The sequence below is a fragment of the Mauremys mutica genome, chromosome 3, assembly GCF_020497125.1.
Source record: "Mauremys mutica isolate MM-2020 ecotype Southern chromosome 3, ASM2049712v1, whole genome shotgun sequence".
NCBI lineage: Eukaryota > Metazoa > Chordata > Testudines > Geoemydidae > Mauremys > Mauremys mutica.
The window spans coordinates 72,282,263-72,305,386 of NC_059074.1; the positions used below are offsets into that span (position 1 = coordinate 72,282,263).

The 23,124-nt window shown below is 39.7% G+C and overlaps 1 protein-coding gene across 4 annotated transcripts in view; it reads right to left on the reverse strand.

Moving 5' to 3' along the window:
• EPHA7 (EPH receptor A7) overlaps positions 1-23,124 on the reverse strand; it is a 171,937-nt gene that overhangs the window by 127,268 nt on the left and 21,545 nt on the right. Inside the window, exon 1 of one of the 4 annotated variants that reach the window (XM_045010815.1) lies at positions 6,522-6,652. The exons of the other annotated variants lie outside the window; for them this stretch is intronic. Coding sequence (XP_044866750.1) covers positions 6,522-6,534 — 13 coding nt within the window. The 5' untranslated portion in view covers positions 6,535-6,652. Of the gene's footprint in view, positions 1-6,521; positions 6,653-23,124 lie in introns of those variants that run through there. 4 annotated transcript variants of the gene reach the window in all.

The following is a 23,124-nucleotide window of genomic DNA, read 5'->3' on the forward strand; positions in this document are numbered from 1 at the left end:
CCTTAGTCTTGGCTGACTAGTATTTTCTTTAGAAGTGCTATCATTAGATCCTTTATTTTATTTAATATACAATGGTAAAACACATCAGCAATGACAGTCTCGATATGCATTGCTATTTTACTTTGTGCTATGACACTCTATACTGGTCTTCTATTTTTAAACTGGTAACTGACAGGAAGAGGTAAGCAACTGAGATGAAGCCAAGAGCAGTTAAACATTACCAGTTAATACTGGCCTTGCAAAACTTCAGATTTCCAAGGCTTTATCGTTACCTTTAGAAAAGTAAAGCACTTTAGTTGGTTTTGCCCATTTTATTTTCCTTTAAGTTTTGAGTCACATCACACACATGACATCTGTGAAATCTCAGATGCAACAGTGACATATTGGACTTAGCCATCATGCACATGGGGCACAATAAGCAGGAAGCATGTACAATGCAAGGTTGTGAGAATCCCTAATTAACAGCCCACCATCACATTCTGCACTGAAGAGGCTGCCAGCTCCTCTGTCTAACCATTAACTACATTGTTCAAATCACAATGCATTTTTGTATTTATCTTTGCTGCCCTTATCCAATAAGGTACCCAAATAGACCAAGCTGAACACTGTTTGACCTGCAGCATTTATTTATTTTTTATAATGGTGGATAACTTTGCCAAGTAAAACAGAAACACTTGGCTAGTTGTAACATGGTTTAAGATTAAAGAGGAACACCAAACTCACCTAAAACCCTCAAGCACTCAGGAGAAGGCCTCATCCTGCAAACTCCTACATGCTTAACAACAATGAGACTTTTCACATGAATGACTCTGCTTAAGTGTATTTTCAGGATCAGGCCCAAATATGTACACAACTGTAAGAGAGTTGTTTTTCAGCCAGTTTTCATTCTTAAACAGACTTCAGTCTTGCTCCTGCTCCACAAACTGCCTCCTACCTTTCCACAAGTGCCCAAAGCTCCAAATGTATGGCTGCTAAAACCTCCATCTCTTCCCTCCTCGCACTAGTACCCCAGCACACACTGCACAATGTGTGTGCATCATCAACAGAAAAATCTGTCACGTAAGTATGAAAATGGGAGGCAGCGTAAAATAAAATGGAATTTAATATGAAAATAACCCCGGGGATCCTGTAATGACAGAATCTGTTATTATATTCGATTCATTGACACAACCATCTTATAGTTTGAGTGAAGCTGCTACAAAATGTCCAGTTTACCACACTAGAGTGGGGTAGAATACACACAGCTTGCTTGCAGGAGTCTAGTCTAGACTTTTTACCTTTTCCAAGATAAAGTTTCTACAACATCCCTTGGGCAGCTTGTCCCAATGTCTAATTGATCTTATAATTGTTCCCCATCTCCCCCCTCCCAAAAAAAAAACTTAATGTGAATTGTTCCTGCTGGAGTTTAAGAACATAGCATCTTTATTTATGCCCACTGGCAGGTGAGAATAAATTATCCCTCTTCTTTTTGGAACACTCCATAACAAGTCAGCAGATTGTAAGACTCTGCAAAAGAATGCAGGGTTCTTGTGTTCTGTCATCTTTGGCTCAAGTACTACAACCCCACATTAAGATTCAGGGGAAATATTGATGATCCTTGCTGCCAGGTGAGTCCAATTAACTCCTACCACAACATAAAGGGGGTGGGATGGGAGGGTGCCTCTTTAGGCCAGGGAGAAGTAGAATAGAAGGACAGGTGGAGGGAAAGCCCAGGGACAGCCAAGCTCAGGAAGGAAGATGAGGCTGAGGTTTATGATGCCTTTTAGGTTTTGATTTACCGATAAAGCCAAACTTCAGAAATGGGTCTTTGTGCTCTGCTAAGTATTGGGAAGGAATCTAACTCATGTACCCACATACCCCTTTCCCTATGCATAAATGTTCTGGTTTTATACTACTCCCATTAAATCCAGGAAATAAGAGTACCATACTATTCTACTGAAGGTCACACAGCCATATAGTCTTTTCTGAGCAGACTCATTTACTGTCTGTATCTGTTAAGCTTTCGGAGGGTAGTCTTAATTTCATGAGTTTTAAATTACTCTAAATTATGATATATAGACACTCCAAATATTGTGGTGCAGTGAGGGGTAAGTAACTTTATAAATTAAGATAGTATACCTCCTTCATTAACCTAAACATTTCCATTTTCTCCTTAACCACAGTTTAGCGGCCGGGATCACAAAGTACATTACTGTTATTTTCTTTACTTCTCAGTCTTTCCAATGAGCTACTGCTGTTGAGTTGGGTAGGTTCTCTCTTGAATATCCTTTTTCTTAGAAGATGATGACCACAATCATTTGATCTGTCCCCTCCTTGCTTCCCGTTCTATAATTGGAGCTTCTAGCAAAGTGTTTCAAGACTATTTTTGTCTGTCTACTCTTCCTCAGATTGTCCAGCTGGCATTTAGATTCACAGACCTTCTGTTTCAGTTTGCACTGCAAATTCCTTCCTGCTGAAACATGCCTATTATTCTTCCACTGCTCATTATTGCCCTCATTCAGGTCTCTATACTGCAAGGTGCTGAGTAACCTCAACTTCCATGGAAGGCAATATAGCTAATCAGAAGCTATATATAGAAGGTGCATTGCACCTATCTTAAAAAAAAATAGGTTTGGGCTTTCTTACTCTGCCTTGCTCCAACTGTCCTTGATATGAGGCACACACATTTTAAATGTCATGCAAACAAACAAAAAAGCACAGCAAGTTTTAATGCTGACTTTTTCTTTTAAAGTTACATATACATATATTTCTTTAAGTATGCAGGAGCAGATTCTCCACCCAGTTCTACTTCCTTTGGCCTGGTCTACACTAAGGGGGGGGTGGTCGAACTAAGGTACGCAACTTCAGCTACGCAAATAGCGTAGCTGAAGTCGAAGTACCTTAGTTCGGGCTACTCACCCGTCCAGACGCCGCGGGATCAAAGTCCGTGGCTCCAAGGTCGACTCTGCCACCGCCGTTCGCGGTGGTGGAGTTCCGGAGTCGACCGGAGCACGTGGGGAGTTCGAACTATCGCGTCTTGATTAGATGCGATAGTTTGAACTCCGAGAAGTCGAACTCTCCGCGTCGACCCGCGCAGTAAGTATAGACCTACCCTTTGTGATGCTCGGATAAGGAAGAGAAAGCAAAAAACAAAACAAACACCCAGCATGGAAGCAGCAGAGAATCTGTTCCATGAACAGATTGATATCTGACTCACATTTTTGGTTTGACTAATTTTTAATCATTACTGGGATACCATCTTACCTGGACAAATTGCACATACAAGCAGTGTTTGTTTCTGTGCAGCACACTGGGCTATGTGCAGCAGCTTTCCAACCTCAAACCTTTTTTTCTTTATTCACTTTCAAGACGCCATTGCTAGCTAAATATTACAGGTGTTTGGTAAGTTTTACATGATCTGCTTTTGCACAAAAAATTGTCTTGCTTGGGAGAACTGTCCATTTCAGCTGATGGCACTAATGCTGACGCAACAGATGCTGTGAAAGCTGCTGCCTCTTCTGTCAGTGTTGTTGATACCACTGTGAGGCAGTAAAGTAAGTAGCCAGGGGACTAGACTGGGAGCCAACAGCCCTGGGTTCTATTCCTATCTGTGCCACTGAGTTTGCCACTTGCCATCTCATTTTCCTCTTTGTTTTGTCAGTTTACACGGTTAGTTCTTCAGGGCAGAGACTATCTCTTACTGGTGTGTGTACAATAGCGAGGACAGTGGAGCCAAGATATTTCTGTAATAACTAAAAACAATTTTTTTTCAATAAATATATACAGCTCCAGAAAGCACTTTTATTGTTTAAAGGAAAATGTCAGTGGAATAGAGAAATTGCCCTAAGCAGTCGATCCACTGAAAAACCCAGCTACAAAAATAATGACTATATTTCTTTCAAAGAATAATACCTGGCTCCTACATAGTGTTTTTCGTCAGCAGATCTCAATACTATACCTATATATTTAAAAATAAATAGGAAATAATGAAATTGGAAGCAGCCATATTGTCAGCCTGATGCCATGTACGTATCAAGAAAAGAAAATCAGAGCTGTAGTAAAGAGGTAACAATTGCCACATCTTTTTACGTAATTGGGGGTGTGCACACGCATGAGCATGTCCATATGCAGGAGGGGCTTATTTTGACTGGTCTGTTTTAATGAAATGCTTACATTTCCTACCTACAGAGAGCGTGAAAAATTCCTGCTGGTCCCTGTGCCTTTAAGTATAGTTTTCTGTATCTCTGGCAGCAGCTCTGGTATTCCTGTCTCAATTCATTTCATCAAAAGGCATTGTCTTTTAGAAGTGCCATTAAAATGGCAGCTTCCAGAGACTACACAGATTCCTCGTTCATATAAAAGATGGTGAAATAGTTCCAGAAATTTTAAAATACTTATTTGCATACTGAGGAAACTGAGGCTGAGGGGCTGAAGTGACTTTCTCAAAGTCCTCCAGCAGGCCAATTGCAGGATAGGGAATGGAGTCCAGTCTCTGAGTCCCAGTCAGTGCTCTATCCGCTAGGTACTCAACACCTCACAGGATTAGGCTGTAGTGGATTTTTTTTCTTCTGTAATCACGTAAAGCTATAGTAAAAGTCATTGTAGCTTTCTTTTAAAAATTCATAATGGTATCAACAATGGTGACAGAGGCAGCAGTTTTCATAGCATCAGTTATATCAAAATTAGTGTCATCAGCATAAACAGATCATGTTTGACACACTTTTCCCACGTGAGTCAATAAGATTCAGCTACTCTGTCCACTGATTGCTGATGGAGGATTCCTTTGAGTTGATGAGTAATGTCTGAAGTTATTTAGCCATATTTTAAATTGGAGCTCATGAATTATTTTCTCCAAATCGCTGTCTGATAAACATACACTGCTACTTATTTGGGAATTTGTGGCTAAGGAATACCGTGCACTCAAAGTACTGTACCTATATGGCAATGTAGAAAAATCAACTTAATTATGATTTTGTCCATACAGGCTAAATAATGGTGAATAAAATGTGAATTCTGAATTAGGATCTTTCCACAACCCCCTTTCTAATTTCCAGTATTCAGAGTCACAATGTCAACCAAAGTCAGGAGAAATGGCATTCCAGAAAGCATTACGACCATTATTAGGATGCTCTGTTCCAACTACTATTAGACTCAAATAAATCTTGATGTCTGTGTGACTCATTACAGTGAAATTAAATGAGAACAAATAGACAAAATATATATCTAGAGCTTTTATCTCTAGATCAGTGAAAGACAGTCACTGAAACATTCTGAGGTACAGTAACCAGCAATGAGTTCTGTAACCTTTAGGAATATAATTTTTGTTACTGTTTGCAATTAGCATACTTCATTAATCTTTATAACAGATAAAACCAACCAATGACTGAACTCTTCAGTATTTCCACACAACAGCCCCACTCTTACACTTACAATTGCCAACCCTCCAGGACTGTCCTGGAGTCACCAGGAATTAAAGATTAATTTTTAAATAAAAGATTGTCATGATGAAACCTCCAGAAATACATCCAACCAAAATTGGCAACTCTTCTTACACTTTAGGTAATAATTGGAGATATACCAATCTCCTAGAACTGGAAGGGACCTTGAAAGGTCATTGAGTCCAGCCCCCTGCCTTCACTAGCAGGACCAATTTTTGCCCCAGATCCCTAAGTGGCCCCCTCAAGGATTGAACTCACAACCCTGGGTTTAAAAGGCCAATGCTCAAACCACTGAGCTATCCCTCCCCCCTTACCTAAAAACTGCCCCCCCCCCCAAAAATACAACATGCAGTTTAATTCTAAAATGTTCCAGGCAGAACTAAAAGCAGCATGGGTAAGCAACAAAGGAAGACTGATCTTATACAGCTAGCAAGAGTGTTAAAACATGTGGTTCCCCTTTTATAACTGCATGCATTGTAAAAGCACAGAAGCTCTATGTTCACACCAAATCAATCCTCCATTTACCCCTAGACATTTTAATCTGTTTCCTTAAAAGGACAGGTGCTGATAAAGATTTGAAACAGAGCCTGAATTAAGAAAATGACAGGAAGAAAGGATCCCTGCTGCTGGTAAATGGCACTCTCACTGGGATTGCATTTCTTGAATATTCTCCTTCAAGGAGAAGAGCATATCAGTTTTTACACTTCAGCCAGGGAAAGCGATTGACTGAAATTAGAGCTGCTAAAACTAAACAGGTACTGTGAAATCTAAGGAAACACTGCACAGAGACCTTAGAAGGGGGAAAGGGGATAAAATTCTCTTTATCCTTAGAAAATCAGCACATTATTCCTACTGAGCTAACAGGCTTAAGCGTAAGGCAGATTACAAGGTAGCTGAAGACAAATGTTTCATTCAGAAATCCATCCTTTACAACAAATAACTTTCTGCACAGAAGCATAGTAAAATCACATCTCTTATTAAATTCACTTCTCCTGTTACTATAGAAAACACTTTAAAAAAAATAGTTCATGAATGTATTGGCAAGTGCTCTGTGCATTGTTCATAGCTGCAAAATTCAACATGGAAAAGTAACCTATATCCTACCTCTATTAACCATCTTTCAAAAAGTTGACAATTTTCCTTTTCACTTCTAATCATTATCCACTGAGGAGCAGCTGACTCATCAAAAACCTAGAAATAAACCTTGTGTGTCATGGACTCCTCTCTTTTTTATTGTCTGGTTTTACAAAACACATTTACCTAAATCAGGATCTTATGTTGTTTAGAAGTTCAGCTCTTGCTGATATTTCTTATCTGAAGTCACTAGTCTTCTGTGACATCAATTAGTTGGCATAGAAATGATTATGCTGTAATAAACAGAATATTCAAAATCAAATCCTGGCCCCTTTGCACTCAATGCGGGCCAGGATTCTACCCATTGATTTTAGCTGAGAAACAATCAGCTGGAACTAAGTAACAAAGACCAGTTTTCATGCAAATATTTGGACCAATCCAATAGTTTTGCCATTTATTTCTATGGGAGCACAAGGAGACTCATCACCTGTAAATAGATAGTGGTAGAAATAAATATACATGCACACATACATGGCAGCACCCATGAAGAAATATTTCTGTGTACTATGGAATGTTTTTCAGACTTTCCATAAGGAACCAGTATATCTTTAAAGTGACCTGAAGATCCCTATAACTTTAGCAATGTGCTAATTCTCCAAAGAGGCAAATTAAGTGAGGGCATTCAGTATAAATGTGAAGGTTACTTTTTTTGTTCTTGAATCCCAAATTATCCTGCCTTGCTCTGAACACCACCTCCTATTTGAATAATGATGGGCACTTTGCTGGTGAGGTTGTATCAACCTTGAACCAAGGAACTGGGTTAAGGAATGTGTGGTGGAGGGAGAAGGGAGGGGTAAGCTCTGGGTTTTTTGGTTTTTTTTTTTTTAAGCATTTCACATCATTTCGTAGATTTGTGGGGAAATGTTTTATCATTCTTTCAGATTCAAAATATTAAGAGTTAAAGTTACAACACCTACATGATATACTATCTAATTAGAGAAGCAAGGTGGGTGAGGTAATATCTTTCATTGGACCAACTTCTGTTGGTGAGAGAGACATGCTTTCGAGCCACACAGAGCTCTTTGTCATGTCTGGGAAAGGTACTAAGTGTGTCAAAACTAAATACAAGATTGAACAAATAGAATACTTGCTGTTTATGCTCAACTAAAGGACCATTCAAGGTGAAGTGGCCCTTAAACACCCCTATACTCAGAGGACAAAAAGGGGTGGTTAGTAAATTACAGATTATAAGAAGAAGCCATAAATCCAGTGTCTTAATAAAGACCATAATTTTTAGTATTTAGCAAAGTTATGAATTTAAACTCCCAGGCTCAGCTTTTGAGAGTGTTGTGCAGGTTTTCTTTGAGAATGAGGATTGATAGGTCAGATATAGAGTGATTGCTTTGTGAAAAGTGTTCATCAACAGGTGAAAAGGGTGTTTTTGTCTTTTATTGTTTTCCTGTGTGAGTTCTTTCGAAAGCATAGTGATTGTCTGGTTTCACTCACATAGTTAGTATTGGAGCATTTAGTGCACTGGATGAGGTGCACACCACATGTTGTGATAGGCATGTGAAGGACCCAAGGATTTTGAAAGGTGTGTTGTGCGGGGTGCTGATCATTGTAACAGTGGAGATATGTCTGCAGGTTTTGCATCCATTGCTCTGGCAGGGTCTGGCACCGCTTTGAGTTGGTGTGTCCTGATCTGCAGGGAGCTTGCATCTGATGGTGAGCTTGGAGAGATTGGGGGTTGTTTGAAGGTCAGAAGAGGGGGTTCAGGAAAGATTACTTTCAGGATGGGGACCTTATCAAGTATGGGTTGTAGTTTGATGTTACCCTGAATAGGTTCCAGTGTGGGGTGGTAGCTGACAGCTAAGGGTGTGTGATCAGAAACGCTTTTATTTCTGTATTGAAGCATGTTCCCTCAGGGTATTTGGGTGGCCCATTCTATGATGCAGTCTACTTCTCTGGTGAAGTGTCCTTGTTTGGTGAAGGCGGTTTTGAGTGTGTTAAGGTGTATATCCTGGACTTTCTCTTCAGAGCACATTCTGTATTATGTGAGTCCCTGGCTACAGATAATAGATTTCTTCATGTGCTTGGGGTGGTTAATGGATCTGTGAAGGTAGCTGTGGTGATCCGGGGGTTTCTTGTATATAGTTATTTGTGAGGTTCCATTGTTGAAGCTCATCTTGATGTCCTGGAAGTTAATGCTAGCATGGGAACATTCCAGAGAGTTTAATGGATGGGTCGTGGTTGTTGAATTTGTGGTGGAAATCTATGAGGGCCTTTAAGTTGTCCGTCCAGAGGATAAAAATATCATTCATGTATCTCACCTATATCATTTGTTTTGTGGTGCATTTTGTCCAGAACAACCCTACAAACTATCTAATTAGCACTTACCTTAGAATTTTAGCAACAGAATGAAAATAGCCGAAATGTAAAATAAAAAGCTGACATCTAAACTTTTTTAATCTGTTCTTGCCCTGATAGTTAATATGGCTCATTTATCACAGAAAAGTAGTGTATGTGCTGACCCAAGAATGAAACTTATTGCAAATGCACAATAGCAAGATACTAATAGCTCTGAGTGCTATTAATACATGGTGGTAAGAATAAACATATCTATGTGATTTTAATGAGTTTAATAGGGATGCTTCTGGGCAACATCAAGGATACTCTTGCTGGCAGGCACTATACACAAATATAATCCATTATTTGTTATTAATAAATAAATCAATTTTCTTCCCCTTCCACCTCTGAAGCACATAACAGGCAATTAAAAAGAAAAGAGGGGAAAATGAGTCCACACAAAACAAGATCTAGCTTCCTTCTCCATCCAAAAATATAATACCACAAAACGTTAGTTGCTTTCCCCCTCCAGAGCATGAATATTCCTCTTGGAAGCTCAAAAGACTCTAGCAGGTAGGCAGAGTTAGTCCAACCTAAACCTCACAAAAACTACTGGCGGCTGCCTAGTGATGTAGCAGTCATCCAGAAAGTCCTGCCATGGGACGTGTAACTTCACCTGTTTGTGTTCCTGTGCTCTAGGAGTCAGACTGCTAGGGTTCTTTTTTTCTGGGCAGAAGGACTTCTGTGTAGCTTCTCCCACAGCATGGTATAGCATCTCACATCACAAGTATGTGATCGCTGTCCCATGACAGATTTCTCCTACACTCTGTGTATGCGGTACAATAATATTTGAAACACATTTTAGACCAGCTGTCACAAAGTAGTCCCCACATAGCAAATGCACATCTGTCGCATGAACACATGAACTTGAGAACTTTGGTACAATCTGTTTATGTCAACAGCCTCATTCTGATTCCACTTACACCCATGAAAATTAGGAGTAACCTCCTGAAGTTAGTGTTGTAAAAGTGATATGAGATCAGAATCAAACCCCAAGTGTTCATGTTCCACTGTCACCAAGGGGAAAAACAACTGACAGGCACTAACATACATAGAGAGAGGAGAATGCTGTACAAGGGGATGAAAAGGAGGTATGTTCACTACTGCCAACATCAAGCACAAAAACAAAACAAAACAAAACCATGAGCCAGGCTCCCCAAAATCATGAACTTGGCTTAAAAGTTGTGAGGTTTTTAAATAATATGTGTAGGGTTCTTTTTCTTTGCCCTCTGGTTTGTGACCCTCTGAGGTACATTCAGGTCACATTTTCCAGCTTTGCTCCTTAACCAAAAATGAAAGCTGAGATTCATGGCTCCAGGAACAGGATCTTTAAGGAGGGGGACGACACACACAATATCACAAGATGTGATAAAATTGTTCAATTTGGAAACACTGTCCATTGCAGAGGAATAAAATTCTGTCCTGATATACATGGCTACGGCATCACATTTAGTGAAGTGGTAAGTGAAGACCTGGAAGTTATACTACCCGACATACCTGCCCACCTCCCCACAGGTCACCCACTGCTCCATGGAGATTCAGTGAGTGATGCTATGTCACCAGGATAAGACATGCCAAATATCAGAATGAAGCAGGAATAGGAAATCCAAACAGGGCTGGATGTTGTGAGACATGAGAACAGAAAAAAAAGGAAGTTTTAAATGTACAGGGCTAGATCTGCACAATGTAAGTGCAGTATTGTACAGTACATATAAAAGAGGATGTGCAGGATAGGGAGAGCAGTGGAAACCAACCCTGACATAATTAGATTGCTTCTGCATAGCCACCAACTTACTCCCGTTCAGCAGCAGTAGTAAGGCCAAATGGAGAAATACATAGCTGAGCATTTGATCTGCAAACTGAGGATCAATTTTCAGCCCACGTTTCCTCAGATATGCTTGCTTTTCACCAGCCCTTCCCCCCTTCCTTTCTTATCCTGCACTTTTGAGTAGAAAGGAGTAGGTATCCATGGGCCTAAAAATTATTCTGCTCAGTGCAGAGGGAATATTCCTAATTCTGAACCCAACTTGAGACCACACGTAGCCTCCGTTTACATGAGGATAGGAATGCAACTATCATGTGCTCCCTGATGTTTACCATAGAAGGATTTGCCATTATGTGTTCAATGTTCCATTTAGCTTGTCCATTGGGGGTATTCAGCACGCACTACTTAAAGCATGGTTCTACTCTAAAAATGTCATTATGTGGATCCAGGTTTATCATCCTTCAATTATTTCTGTATCAAATTTGCTCAGTTTGCAAGTAAACAGGTATTTTTGCTAGCTGCCAACCATGCAAACTCAGTCTGGACTTCTGGACTGTGAAAGCCAAACAGGCTTCTTTCCATCTCAGGCATAATGAAGTTTCTCCAAGCTAAATTACACCCTCAATTATACCTGTGCAACCCCATTGTATTCAGAGAGACCTCTGCAACCCATTTGTCTTCTACGGGTTTGCACAGATATAATCTATTGGAACTCAGTAAACAATGTTGTTGGTGATGATCAGATTTAATAGCATTCTCAACTCACTCTTTCTGAAGTGCGTTGGCTCTGTAGGGCTAAAAAACAACAAGAATATGAGCAGGCCTGACTATGAATACACAAATGGAACACATCTATTCAGTAAGAAGGTCCTATTTTTTACACAGGAATTTCAGAGAAGAACTACACATTTAACAGTGTTGCCAACTCACATGATTTTATGGGGATTCTCGCGATATTTGGTGCTTCTCTTCCGGTATGCCTATGGTGAGGGAAGAGTATAGACACTGCATTCCCAGCTAGCATGGGTACAAATAACAGTGTAGACGGTGAGGCACAGCTCAGGCAAATAGAGTAGAGTGCCCTAAACACCTGAACCCACAGGGTATATATCCTACACAGCTCTCTGTGCACTCAAGCAGTGCAAGCCCCATCTACTCTATTTTTAGCAGTGAAAGGCCCTGGCAGCTGGAAAAAGGTTCTGGCAACAGGCAGGACATGGGGAAAGCCTTCAGCTTCATCCACTTCTGCCAGTCCATTTCCACCCATTTGAGCAGGAAGGTCAGTAGCAGCACCCTGGTGCCTACTACACCCTCCAGTGCAGGGTACGGTGATGCGCACAACCCACACAGTACAGCAAAGTAGCTCCTCATGCTTCCTTAATTCACTGTATGGTGCGCAGCAAGGCTCATAATTGAGCCCTTCATTGTCAAGTTTAGTTCTCCAGGTTAAGGCCTTTGTATCTATCAGAAAATGTGTCTCCAAAAAGAAAGAAAGAAATTGCTATTATATTAAGGTACAAAGTGTACTTTGGAAATAGTATTAGGGGAGAAAAAAACAGTCAAACAGGAACTGAGCCTGCCCCTGTACCCACTGACGTCAATGACAAGACTCCCACTGACTTCAGGAGAAGCAGGATCAGGTCCCAAACTTGTTTTCTTGTGTTCATTTTACCACTTTTCACTAATCAAAACCAAAAGGTACTTCTAAGAATCTCTCAAATAAACCTATTGCCCAAAATGTATCATTCTGTGGCTAACCCCAGGCGCAGCTCTTCAGCATAATGGACATTACCGTGGTTGAAGTGTAGGTATATTACAGTATGAAAACAAAGAAAAGCCCTTTAACCAATTGGAGGCATTATGCTGCAATTGCCCTACTGGTGGAAACAAGTGGACTGTTTCATTAATGTGAGGATTAAAGAATAATATCTAAGATTTAACCAAGATCCTTTCTGCATGTCCCAGATGTTGTTTGTTGTAAAATTATATACTTTGGTTAAATTAGTGATGGGCTATCTGGTCGACTCAGCTTTCAAGGTGACTCTTTATTAGTGTTCTTTTTTTCTTTTAATTGAATAGGGCAGGCTACTCACCATAGAATATTCAGTCTCCTCTTTCAAAATGATTTTTTTGCCTTTTTCCTGCATTAAGTTTTTCAAATACTTTTTTGATGTTTATTCTTTATAAATGTAATCATCTGCAGATGTGCTGAAGACTGCATGGTACACATTCGAAATTTTGTCTAGAACTCAAGAGAACAAAGCAATTTTTCATGCCTAATTCCTTTCTTCTCATCTCCACTGATGTAACTGTCAAAGAAAATCACAGCTATGCTGACAATGCAATTCAGAATGAACACCGATCCATACAGATCTTTTCTACAGAGACCCAGAGGTAGGAGGTGAAAGTTACCCATTATTCTGAATAACGGAAGCAGACCAAAGCCTGTCACTGAAGTCCTTACCTCCTACAAGTTAGATTAATCATGGTAAAATCATCCTAGCTCCCAATGAGAATGTTATATCCCCAGTCCCTGCATGCTCTTTTGCCCGGTTTCCTCCACAGGAACAGCTGGACAGAATGACAATGTTAAACCAGCTATTGGTACTATCAGGCTTATTTCTCCCTTCAAACAGCAACAAAGAGAAAACAGCCACCTCCTCAGACACCCACAGTTCACTATTGGCCTAATGAATCTTCCACTGACATTTAATACAAAGAACCTGTCTTCTGTCTTTTTACAGGGAAAAACAAACAAACAAAAACAGAAAGGTACATTAAACCAAACATTTTCAATTTACATTATTTTTGGATCACTTGCTCAGTTTTTTGCCTATAGAAAGCTAAGATTTTGTAAACTTTCAACTAAAACAGGACTCATATTCAATACCAAAAGGAGAAATGAATCCACTTCCCCATGGTTTAATTCAAACAAGTTTTTTCACCCTCAAAGCAAAACACAGCATTGCGCCAAAAATATTAAACAAAACACCATAGTCCACTATTTATAAGCAATGGCAAAAACAAAAACAAAAAAGTTTCAGTATGTTTCTGGCATTCCACACCTTCCCCAGGATAAACCTGACAAAGGGACAGAATATCAGAACTGAGCCAGAAGTCAGTGGATTTAGGAAATCAAGACCTAGCCCAGAATCTAGCTACTACTGGATATTGTCTGCAAAATAAATAGATCCTTTTAAAGGTCACATAGGTAGTAATTTGCTTATATAGTAATTTTATGGCTTGATCCAAAGCCTAATGAAATTAATGAAAAGACTCCCATTGTCTTCAATGGACTTAGGATGAGGCCCCCTATTGCACAGTTCAATGGTTACTGTATTTCAGCAATTCTCTTGCTTCTCCGGGTAACTCGAGAATAATAATATTGCCCATCCCAAAACCACTGTGAAAACATCCTATTTTAATTAATCTGTCTGTACAAATTGGTCTTGTTGACCACTTCAGAATGATCAGTCCAAAATTGAAAGTGGACCTTTTAATTATTTGCTCTGTGAGATAGACTGCATGTGTCCTCTCAGTCTGTAGGTGACTATCCAAAAGCTAATGGAACGCGGTGCTGTATTTTAAACAAAACTGGTCAGTGATTTCATAAATGCAGGAACATGTTCAGACTCACTCTCTTTTGAAATCTCATCTGAAGATCTGAGTTGGTATCAAGCAAAACCTATAAGTAAAACATCTATCCGATCAGATGCTGTCTAAGTAAATCTGTCATTACAGGAAACATGTTCACAGCTATAATAGATACAAATAAACAAAACTGATGAGGTGAACAAAATCAATACACAGCTTCCAGAAAATTCTAGGACTGTTTACTTTCAGATCAAATATGAGTGATGCCAATTAGATGTAGATCTGTTCTGGTGATTGTCATGATAGCCAGCATGTCAGATAATCATCTACCAGCAATCCCTGTGATTATAGTATTCTCTTCAACCATTAACCCAATCTTTCAGAGGGAGAGATAGCCCAGTGGTTTGAGCATTGGCCTGCTAAACCCAGGGCTGTGAGTTCAATCCTTGAGGGGGGTCACTTAGAAATCTAGGGTAAAATCAGTACTTGGTCCTGCTAGTGAAGGCAGGGGGCTGGACTCAACTCAATGACCTTTCAAGGTCCCTTCCAGTTCTACAAGATAGTTATATCTCCAATTATTATTTGCCAAAAATGTCAGTTTGGGATTGTTTCCTTACAGATCTGGGTTCTAGCCCAAACATTAATAATCATCATTCCACAGAATTTTCAAAAAGACTGATACCTATAATATATTTACAGATAATTCTATGAGGAGTCCTTATGGCATCTTAGAGACTAACAAATTTATTTGGGCATAACCTTTCATGGGCTAGAACCCACTTCATCAGACGCACAGAGAGGAAAATACAGGAGCAGGTATAAATACGTGAAAGGATGGGAGTTGCCTTCTACCAATGTGATATGTGCCATCATGTGCCAGCAATGCCCCTCTGCTGCATGCATTGGCCAAACCGGACAGTCTCTACGCAAAAGAATAAATGGACACAAATCTGACATCAGGAATCATAACATTCAAAAACCAGTAGAACACTTCAGCCTCTCTGGTCATTCAATAACAAACCTAAAAGTGGCAATTCTTCAAAAAAAACTTCAAAAACAGACTCCAACGTGAAACTGCAGAACTGGAATTAATTTGAAAACTGGACCCCATCAGATTAGGCCTGAATAAAGACTGGGAGTGGTTGGGTCATTACAAAACCTAAACCTAATTTCCCCAATACTAATTTCCCCCTACTGCTACTCACACCTTCTTGTCAACTGTCTGAAATGGGCCACTCTCATTACCACTTCAAAAGTTATTTTTCCTCCCTTGGTATCGTGCTGTTAATTGATTTGTCTCGTTAGACTGACCTCACACTTAGTAAGGCAACTCCCATCCTTTCATGTATTTATACCTGCTCCTGAATTTCCCACTCTATGCATCTGATGAAGTGGGTTCTAGCCCATGAAAGCTTATGCTCAAATAAATGTGTTAGTCTCTAAGGTGCCACAAGGACTCCTCGTTGTTTTTGCTGATACAGACTAACACAGCTACCAGTCTGAAACAGATAATTCTGTTATCTATTGCTGTTTTCTGTTCATGGCGGGGACGGCAGGGGAAATGCAACTGTGCAAAGTTTGCTGATGGATACAGCTGGACATACTTGATTAATAATAACTGCTCAACCTGCAGCCATACTTTGCTACCACAAACTGTGATCTCCTAATCTCTTATAAAGTAGCATGCCTGACATGGGACAGCAGATAGCTGGCATACCTGCAGGGAAGACTAGAGGGGGTGATAAGCATTTCTGTTAGATAAGGTAGTTTTCACCTCCAGTGCTAGGTGATATTCGGAAAAGCACTTAAACACAAGTGCTTCCTTGGATCAGGGCCATACACAGCTGTGCAGCATTGTTGTGCTTTAAAAATAGCTGCAGTGTTTCATTTTTGAACTATGTTAGCTGTTTTCCAATTGATTTTATACAGAGATGGTACACATGCATTCAGTTAGTACATCTGTGAGGTGTTTGGGGATCCATTTGGATGAAAAGTACTATATAAATACAGCTATCTGCATAATAATCAACACTCAAGAGAACATATTCAAGAAGACAGTTTATACACGCTCCTTCCTGTGTCTCTTCATTAGCTAATATTTTACTGAACTATAAGTCCTTCTGTGAAAGCTCATGATGATATTTTTCTCTAAAATACATTTTCTCGCAAAGCAGGATTGTGAAAATTGTTGGACTTTCTGTAATTAAAATACTGTTAGATGAACAAGGTTTGGTCATGACAAACAGTAGCGGAGACAAAGGAAGATCTTAGCGATTAATTTTAACAAGGTCTCTCAAAAAGACTTTCATAGTCTTGTTTTAAAATACTGTACTTTCTCTGAATAAATCTATAAATCAAATAAACTCTAGTCTGAATTTTTAACTCATTGGGTTCTGAAAAAGGCATTCTCTTGGCTCAGATGTTCTCTTGAAAACTATTTTAATTTCCTATTCAGTTATCAACATACATACAGTTTTGCTCGCTGGCCTCTACATTTCTTATGCAAATCAGCCGAGGTACCTCTCACAGACTAAGAGTAAGATATAATGATAAACAAACTGAAAATATAACAAAGTTGATTTAAGGCCAAAAAGACATTTGTGATTATGATGGAAAGCAGTTAAAATGTGAGGTGGCTAAACAATATATATTTGTTTACTTGCTCAGCAAAAAAAAAGAAAAAAGAAAAAAAAACTGCCAACATTTGCTTTTTGAAGTGTCAGATAACATTATTTCCAAGATGTCATCAGAGGGCCTTCATTGGCTATGCATAAGGTCAGTGAATATTAACTTCATTTACACTTGGCTGAGAATTGGCTGGTGTCAACAATAGAGGTGTTTAGATCCTCTGCTGAGCAGGGTTCGAAACTGACAAAAAGCTGCCAGAGAGGAAGATGGATGATCATACTAGCTGACCCTATTCCTCTCTAAGTGTCACAGTTTCAGCCTCCTTTCTCTCTCCATAACAAAAGACCCTCTCTGGGCTTCCCAGTGGCCTTCAGCTTTATTGGTGCTAACAGGTCCAGACATTTTCATCGATTGGATTCTATACCTTTTAAACACGAGAGCTTGCCCTCTTTGGCTAGCCAAACCTTGGCACAGATGTCTTTTTCTGTAATTGCTTCTCTGCTGTCTGTTGGGAAGGATGCAATCGGACAGGCGAACATCATGTCAACACAGAAAACGTTTCACCATTTATCTCAGTTTCCCAATGGCATTTTAAGGAAAGAGATATGTGGTTTGCCTGGAGAGTTTAACCCTTTCATATCTTATAAAGTGCTGATAAGCTGAGAAACAACCATTGTAATTTTGCGACCATCAGGGAACAATACGTTTGTCTTGATACCAGACATAATGGCTAGACAAATTAATTTCACTGACAGAAAATACCAAAAAGTAAAGGACTTGCTATTAATTCTCATAACTGTACAGTATATATAGAAATCTGTCTACAAACAGTAGAATTCTATTTTATACTGTTTGCAATCAAACTGAAAGGCTACAAATGTGTAAATAAAAACTAGTTTAAAAACCCTGCACATAATTACCCTGTGGAGCTTGCTGACACAAATAGCACTGAGCCCAACAGCTTAGTAGGATTCACAAAAAGGGTTAAGCATTTAGACGAATGGGACTTTTCACAGTTATGGTAGATAGGATAAAAAATAATCAGAGATTTAAATCCTCCGGCATTCTGATACCATAGTTATGGGCATGGTACAAGAACATGAAAAGAACAGAGTTAAAGCGAATGCTTCAGGGAGGAGGAAAGATGTACAGGGTTCTTGCACCTTCTTCTGAATCATCTACAGATGGCCACTGCCAGAGAAAAGATAATGGACTAGATGCCCCACTGGTCTGTCCCAATACAGCAATACTTACATTCCTACACATGCTATGGAAACAGCCTCTCACAAAAACTTACACATATTGCCCCAGAGTCTGGGCTGTGCTACATTTGTTTTGTACTTCACTGGTGCTTCAAAGTGATCCTACAAACAGTGTAACCAGACACAGAAAGATTGGTCCGCCGGTGCTGTATAGCCACTGTAACAACCCCTACGCCTTTTCCACCAGGGCCAACATAGGTGCCAAGCCAGGTGCAAAGGGGCACGGCCACATACATCTTGCTAGATCCTATCTGTCAGGTCGTCACCTTGATGTGATTTGCAATTGGCACAAGTGAGAACAGCTCTCAGGAGCTCCTGGAGTTGTACTGTGCACTCCTTGGCCACAGCTAAGAATCATATTTAAACTATTTCAGTGATGCATTCCCCAATTAGTTAAAAGTACAGCTGGTCAAAAAATTTCATTTAAACTGATTTTTAACTGAAAAGTGGGTTTTTACTAAATACTGGTTCCCCTCCCCCACCAAAAAAACAAAACATCTGAATGCACAAAAACCAAAATATTTCAGTTCTGAAATGTTGAATCAAGATGTGATATAGTCAGGCAGGATGGTCAAGTGGTTAGGACACTGGCCTAAAACATGGGTTACTTCAGTTCAATTCCCTGCTTTGCCATGGACTTCGTATAACTTTGGGCATGTTGTTTAGCCTCTCTGTGCCTCAGATCCCCATCTGTAAAATGGGGATAATAGTGCTTCACTATCTCACAAGACAGTTGTGAGGATAAATACTCAGAATGACTATGAAGTGCTCTGAGGTCTACTGATCAAGAGTGCTAGATAAGAAAAGCATTTTTATAGTTATTATTACTACTACAACCAGGGACCTGGCCTACACAGGTGAATGGAAGCATGAGGCAGCTGAACTACAACTCCCATGAGACACCGCAATGGCATTTCCAAATCAAACTATTTCAGTGTTCCATCAAAATATTTTGCTTTTTTTTTTGCCAAAAATGTCCCACAGAAAAAAAGCCTATTTCTCAACTAGCTCCAGTTAAAATGAAGTTTCCCTCAATCCCAAAACCAGCAGAAAAAGAACTCCAGTCACAAATTTAATACAGATGTACTGTGAATGACAGCATGCATAAATACATATGAAGCTAACTCCATCTATTTGCCTAAAATTTGATGTTTACTGCATGCAACATACTGCAACTTAAAATATATGATGTTCATGTGAATTTATGCCAACACTCACACTTGTTGGCAATCACTAAAAAATAATAATAAAAAAACAAAACAAAACCCACCACACTACTTCAGGGAATATCGTAATGGTAATAATAAGAAAAACTGCATGTTTCGGAGGCTAATCCTGCATCTTTTTTTCAAGATAACTCCTATTAAAGTGAAGGGGGAGTTCTGCTTTTGTAAGGATAGCGAGTTTGGGCCCATGCTCTTTGTGTTAACAACAGATGGTTCTGACAGGAGGCCAATTCCTGCTTCTTTTTACTCCCACAAGTGGTCCCACAAATGGACTAATTACTTGTAGGTCTAACACAAGCAGGATTTTGCCAAAGGGAAAATAAGCAGTTTTATATTTAAAACAAAGTGAGAAAGAAAGAAGCTTTTGGTCCCGCGCTTCACTACAAGAGATAGGGGAAAGGGAACCTGTGCCCATGAAAGGAGGCAGAACCGCCTCTGCAGTAAACTCCACCCAGCCATGAGGAAAGCTCGAAGGGGTTCTACCTCCACCTAGCTGGAGCGGGAAGAGAGGAAACAGACCAGAGAGAGGGAGATTAGTTCCCTCATCCAAGCCTGAAGCTATGGAAACTTCCACTGGATTGCCCCTCCATGCTACATAAACCCCAAAAAGGGATATCAGTGGGCAAGGGAGCCCAGCAATGCAGCAACTTCCCTAGCTCGGGGGGACCCAAAGCAGAGGTGGAGACATAGGGTCTTCATATGGACAGGTCTGGTCCTTCAGTGGAATGAGAGATCCATCAGCTGACCATGGTAGTTAAGTTCTGGAATAGAATTCCAGGGAGGTTGTGGAATCCCCATCACTGGACGTTTTCAAAAACAGGTTAGACAAACATCTGTCAGGGATGATCTAGGTATACTTAGTCCTGCCTCAGCACAGAAGGCTGGACTTGACAATCCCTTGAGGTCCCTTCCAGACGTATATTTCTATGATTCGATAAGCACTTGAGGCAGGGGAGATTTAAATTGAGGGTCTATTCCCCACAGGTAATCAATGGGGAATGATTTAGTCCAAGAGATTCCCTTCCTTCCCCACCCCATCTTAATGAATAACCCATTTTCTGTTTAACCTTGGTCACATAATGCAAGTCAAATACGATCACTTTGCCGGTTGACTTTACTAAGTGTTAAGATGCAGGAAAATGCAAATAATAATATTTAGTGCTTATACAGCACTCCACAGCTTCAAGTCACTTATATTGTACACCAGCACAAGGGAGTAAGAGGCTAGAACGTGCCCCCTCACTCCTCTACATGGGCTACCAATATCGCAGATTGCAGCACCAGGCCATTGTCCCTACTCGTGCACATGTGTGGGTGGGCAGCAGTGAGACGTGGGCAGAGCTTACGCTGTCCTCTCCTGCACCAGCCAGCACAGCTGAACCAGCATGGAAGGGAAGTTACATTGTGCCAGATATAAGTCTAGGGCAAAATTCTTCCTATTCCAAGGCAGAAGTAACCAGTGACCAAACTGCAGTCACAATATGGTCAACGGTCTGCTCCCAGGGAAGCACAACACCGCAATGCCCTTTACCTTGGGTTTGCAGCAATACCCACAATCAATCCTATATAGTACTTAGTTACTGCACTAGATAAGCAAAACCACAGGTTCATTTCTGCATTATTTTGGAGACTGAAAGCTTCAGTGAAACACTGGGTGGTGCCTTATCAACATCTGAACTCTTCAAGCTCTGCATTTTTAGTGTTCCATCTAGTTGTTCCCCCCCACCCCCCACCCGCTGGCGAGAACCAATCATCTTTAGGTATGCATATAAAATGCACATTATAAAACAGCATAAAAAAAAAAAGACGTGTCAAGCTGAATGAATAACCACCAGATTCCCCCCTCAGACACTCAGCTCACAGCTAGAAGCAGCATGAATACAATTCACCCATATTTACCAGATCAAACTAGACACTTTCCTTAATTGATGACAATGCTGTTCGAAAACTAAGGTTTACCTTATCAATCATGTGAATCTCGGATACTCTGGGATACTTTAGAAGGAAAGGAAAGCCTAAGCGAAGAGTCTTTTTGTGTCTGTGGAGCCTAGCTATAGTGGTTTTTATGTGTTCAAAATGAACTAAGCAGCCTATTCGTGCATATTCTCAGAGCATGTCCATCAATCAATGTCAATATTCACCCAGACTCCATTTTGACTGGCAACTGGCAGTCAGCTATCTCCTGAATGTTAATGAATGATCAATACCCTTGTCATTGCTTAAATATACATACAACTCTTTAAAATGATGGACTTTAAATGTGTGGTTTGATCAGGGAAAATTTAGATTGTGTTTTCATGTACATGCTGTATTAGGAGAGAGAGAAAAAGAAAAGCCTGTGTTAAAAGATTTACATTTAATTTGAACTATTGTGAACATGAATGTTTCTATTTTCTAACAAGGCAACCTTGTCTCAGCTTGTGTTATACAAGCTTAAATCTCAGACTTCTGAATATGCATTTTTAAACCATTCTAACGCACAATACTGTGGCTCTGCAACTCTGTACTTGTGACAGGAAATCTTTATATTAAGGATCAAAAGGAAATATGTCACTCCTCCCCTCTCACTCCAAAAAACATCTTAGAAAGACATTATTATTCTACTTTTCTTCATTTCTTGTCATAATTCACCAGCAATCTCACTGACAAGACTTTTTTTTTTTTACATTAGACTAGTCACAAAGATAAACAGATTCACTTTAATTGACACATTGAAACAACTGACAGACCGCGATCCCTGGAAGGCCAAAGAGTATCCCTTTGTATTCAGCCAATGACATCCTTTATATAACTAACGAGAGGCAAAAGTGAGTGGAATGAAAAGGCATATTCACGGTCCATGGATAGAATATTGTGTTCATAGCCAAGATAATATTTTCTATCTTCCGTAAGATTTAAAATATATATACAGTATGTTACTTTTTGGTCTCCCAAGAGACTGCAGGTTGGGTCTGTCTGAAAATTCTACAGGTGAGTTAATTAAGAGCTGACAGTATGGAATGTTGGAATTTGCTGCCAGTTAAAACAGCAATGCCACTTTCTAAATCTTGCAAAAACAAAAAACAGACAATTTCCTCTAATTCCAAGAGCAACCAGGCATAATTTTTATTTTCCATTTGCATGTTACAAATATATTGCTCATATACAGCAAACATGAAAATAAGTATGTTAAGACTCAGAATATTTTCTAGTGACAGTATGCTCAGTGTGAAAAAAAATAAGTGTTTAATTCTACTGTACAGGGGTCAGATGCATAATAACACACAACCAATATAGCTTGTCAAAACAAAACAAATAAAATGTGAAAGCTGTCCAATCCCAATTCTTTGCCAATTCTTTGGCAAAATCCAGCAACAAATGTTGAAATTTTGAAACTTGAAAGACTATGACCAGCTCTAACAGCCAACTTTAGTTAAATGGTTGATGTATCATGTTCTAAAATATCTCATCAGGAATTAAGAAGGAAACATTAAAACAAGTCAGAAAGCACATGAGAGGCTTTCAAAGAAGAGAGGGATCTTTTAAGAAAAATAAATGAGAAAATCCAGTCAGGAATAAGTATTGTTAATATTATATAGCTGTACAAATAGGACGGTATATGGCCAAATTGAAAACATCAGCTTTAGGTGCACTTAGGGCCAGATTTTTAAATTAATTTAAGCAACTAAAGATAAAAACAGACACCTAGTAGGATTTTCAAAAGTGGCTAGGTGCCTAACTCCCTTTGACTTCTGTATCTTTAGGCATCTAAA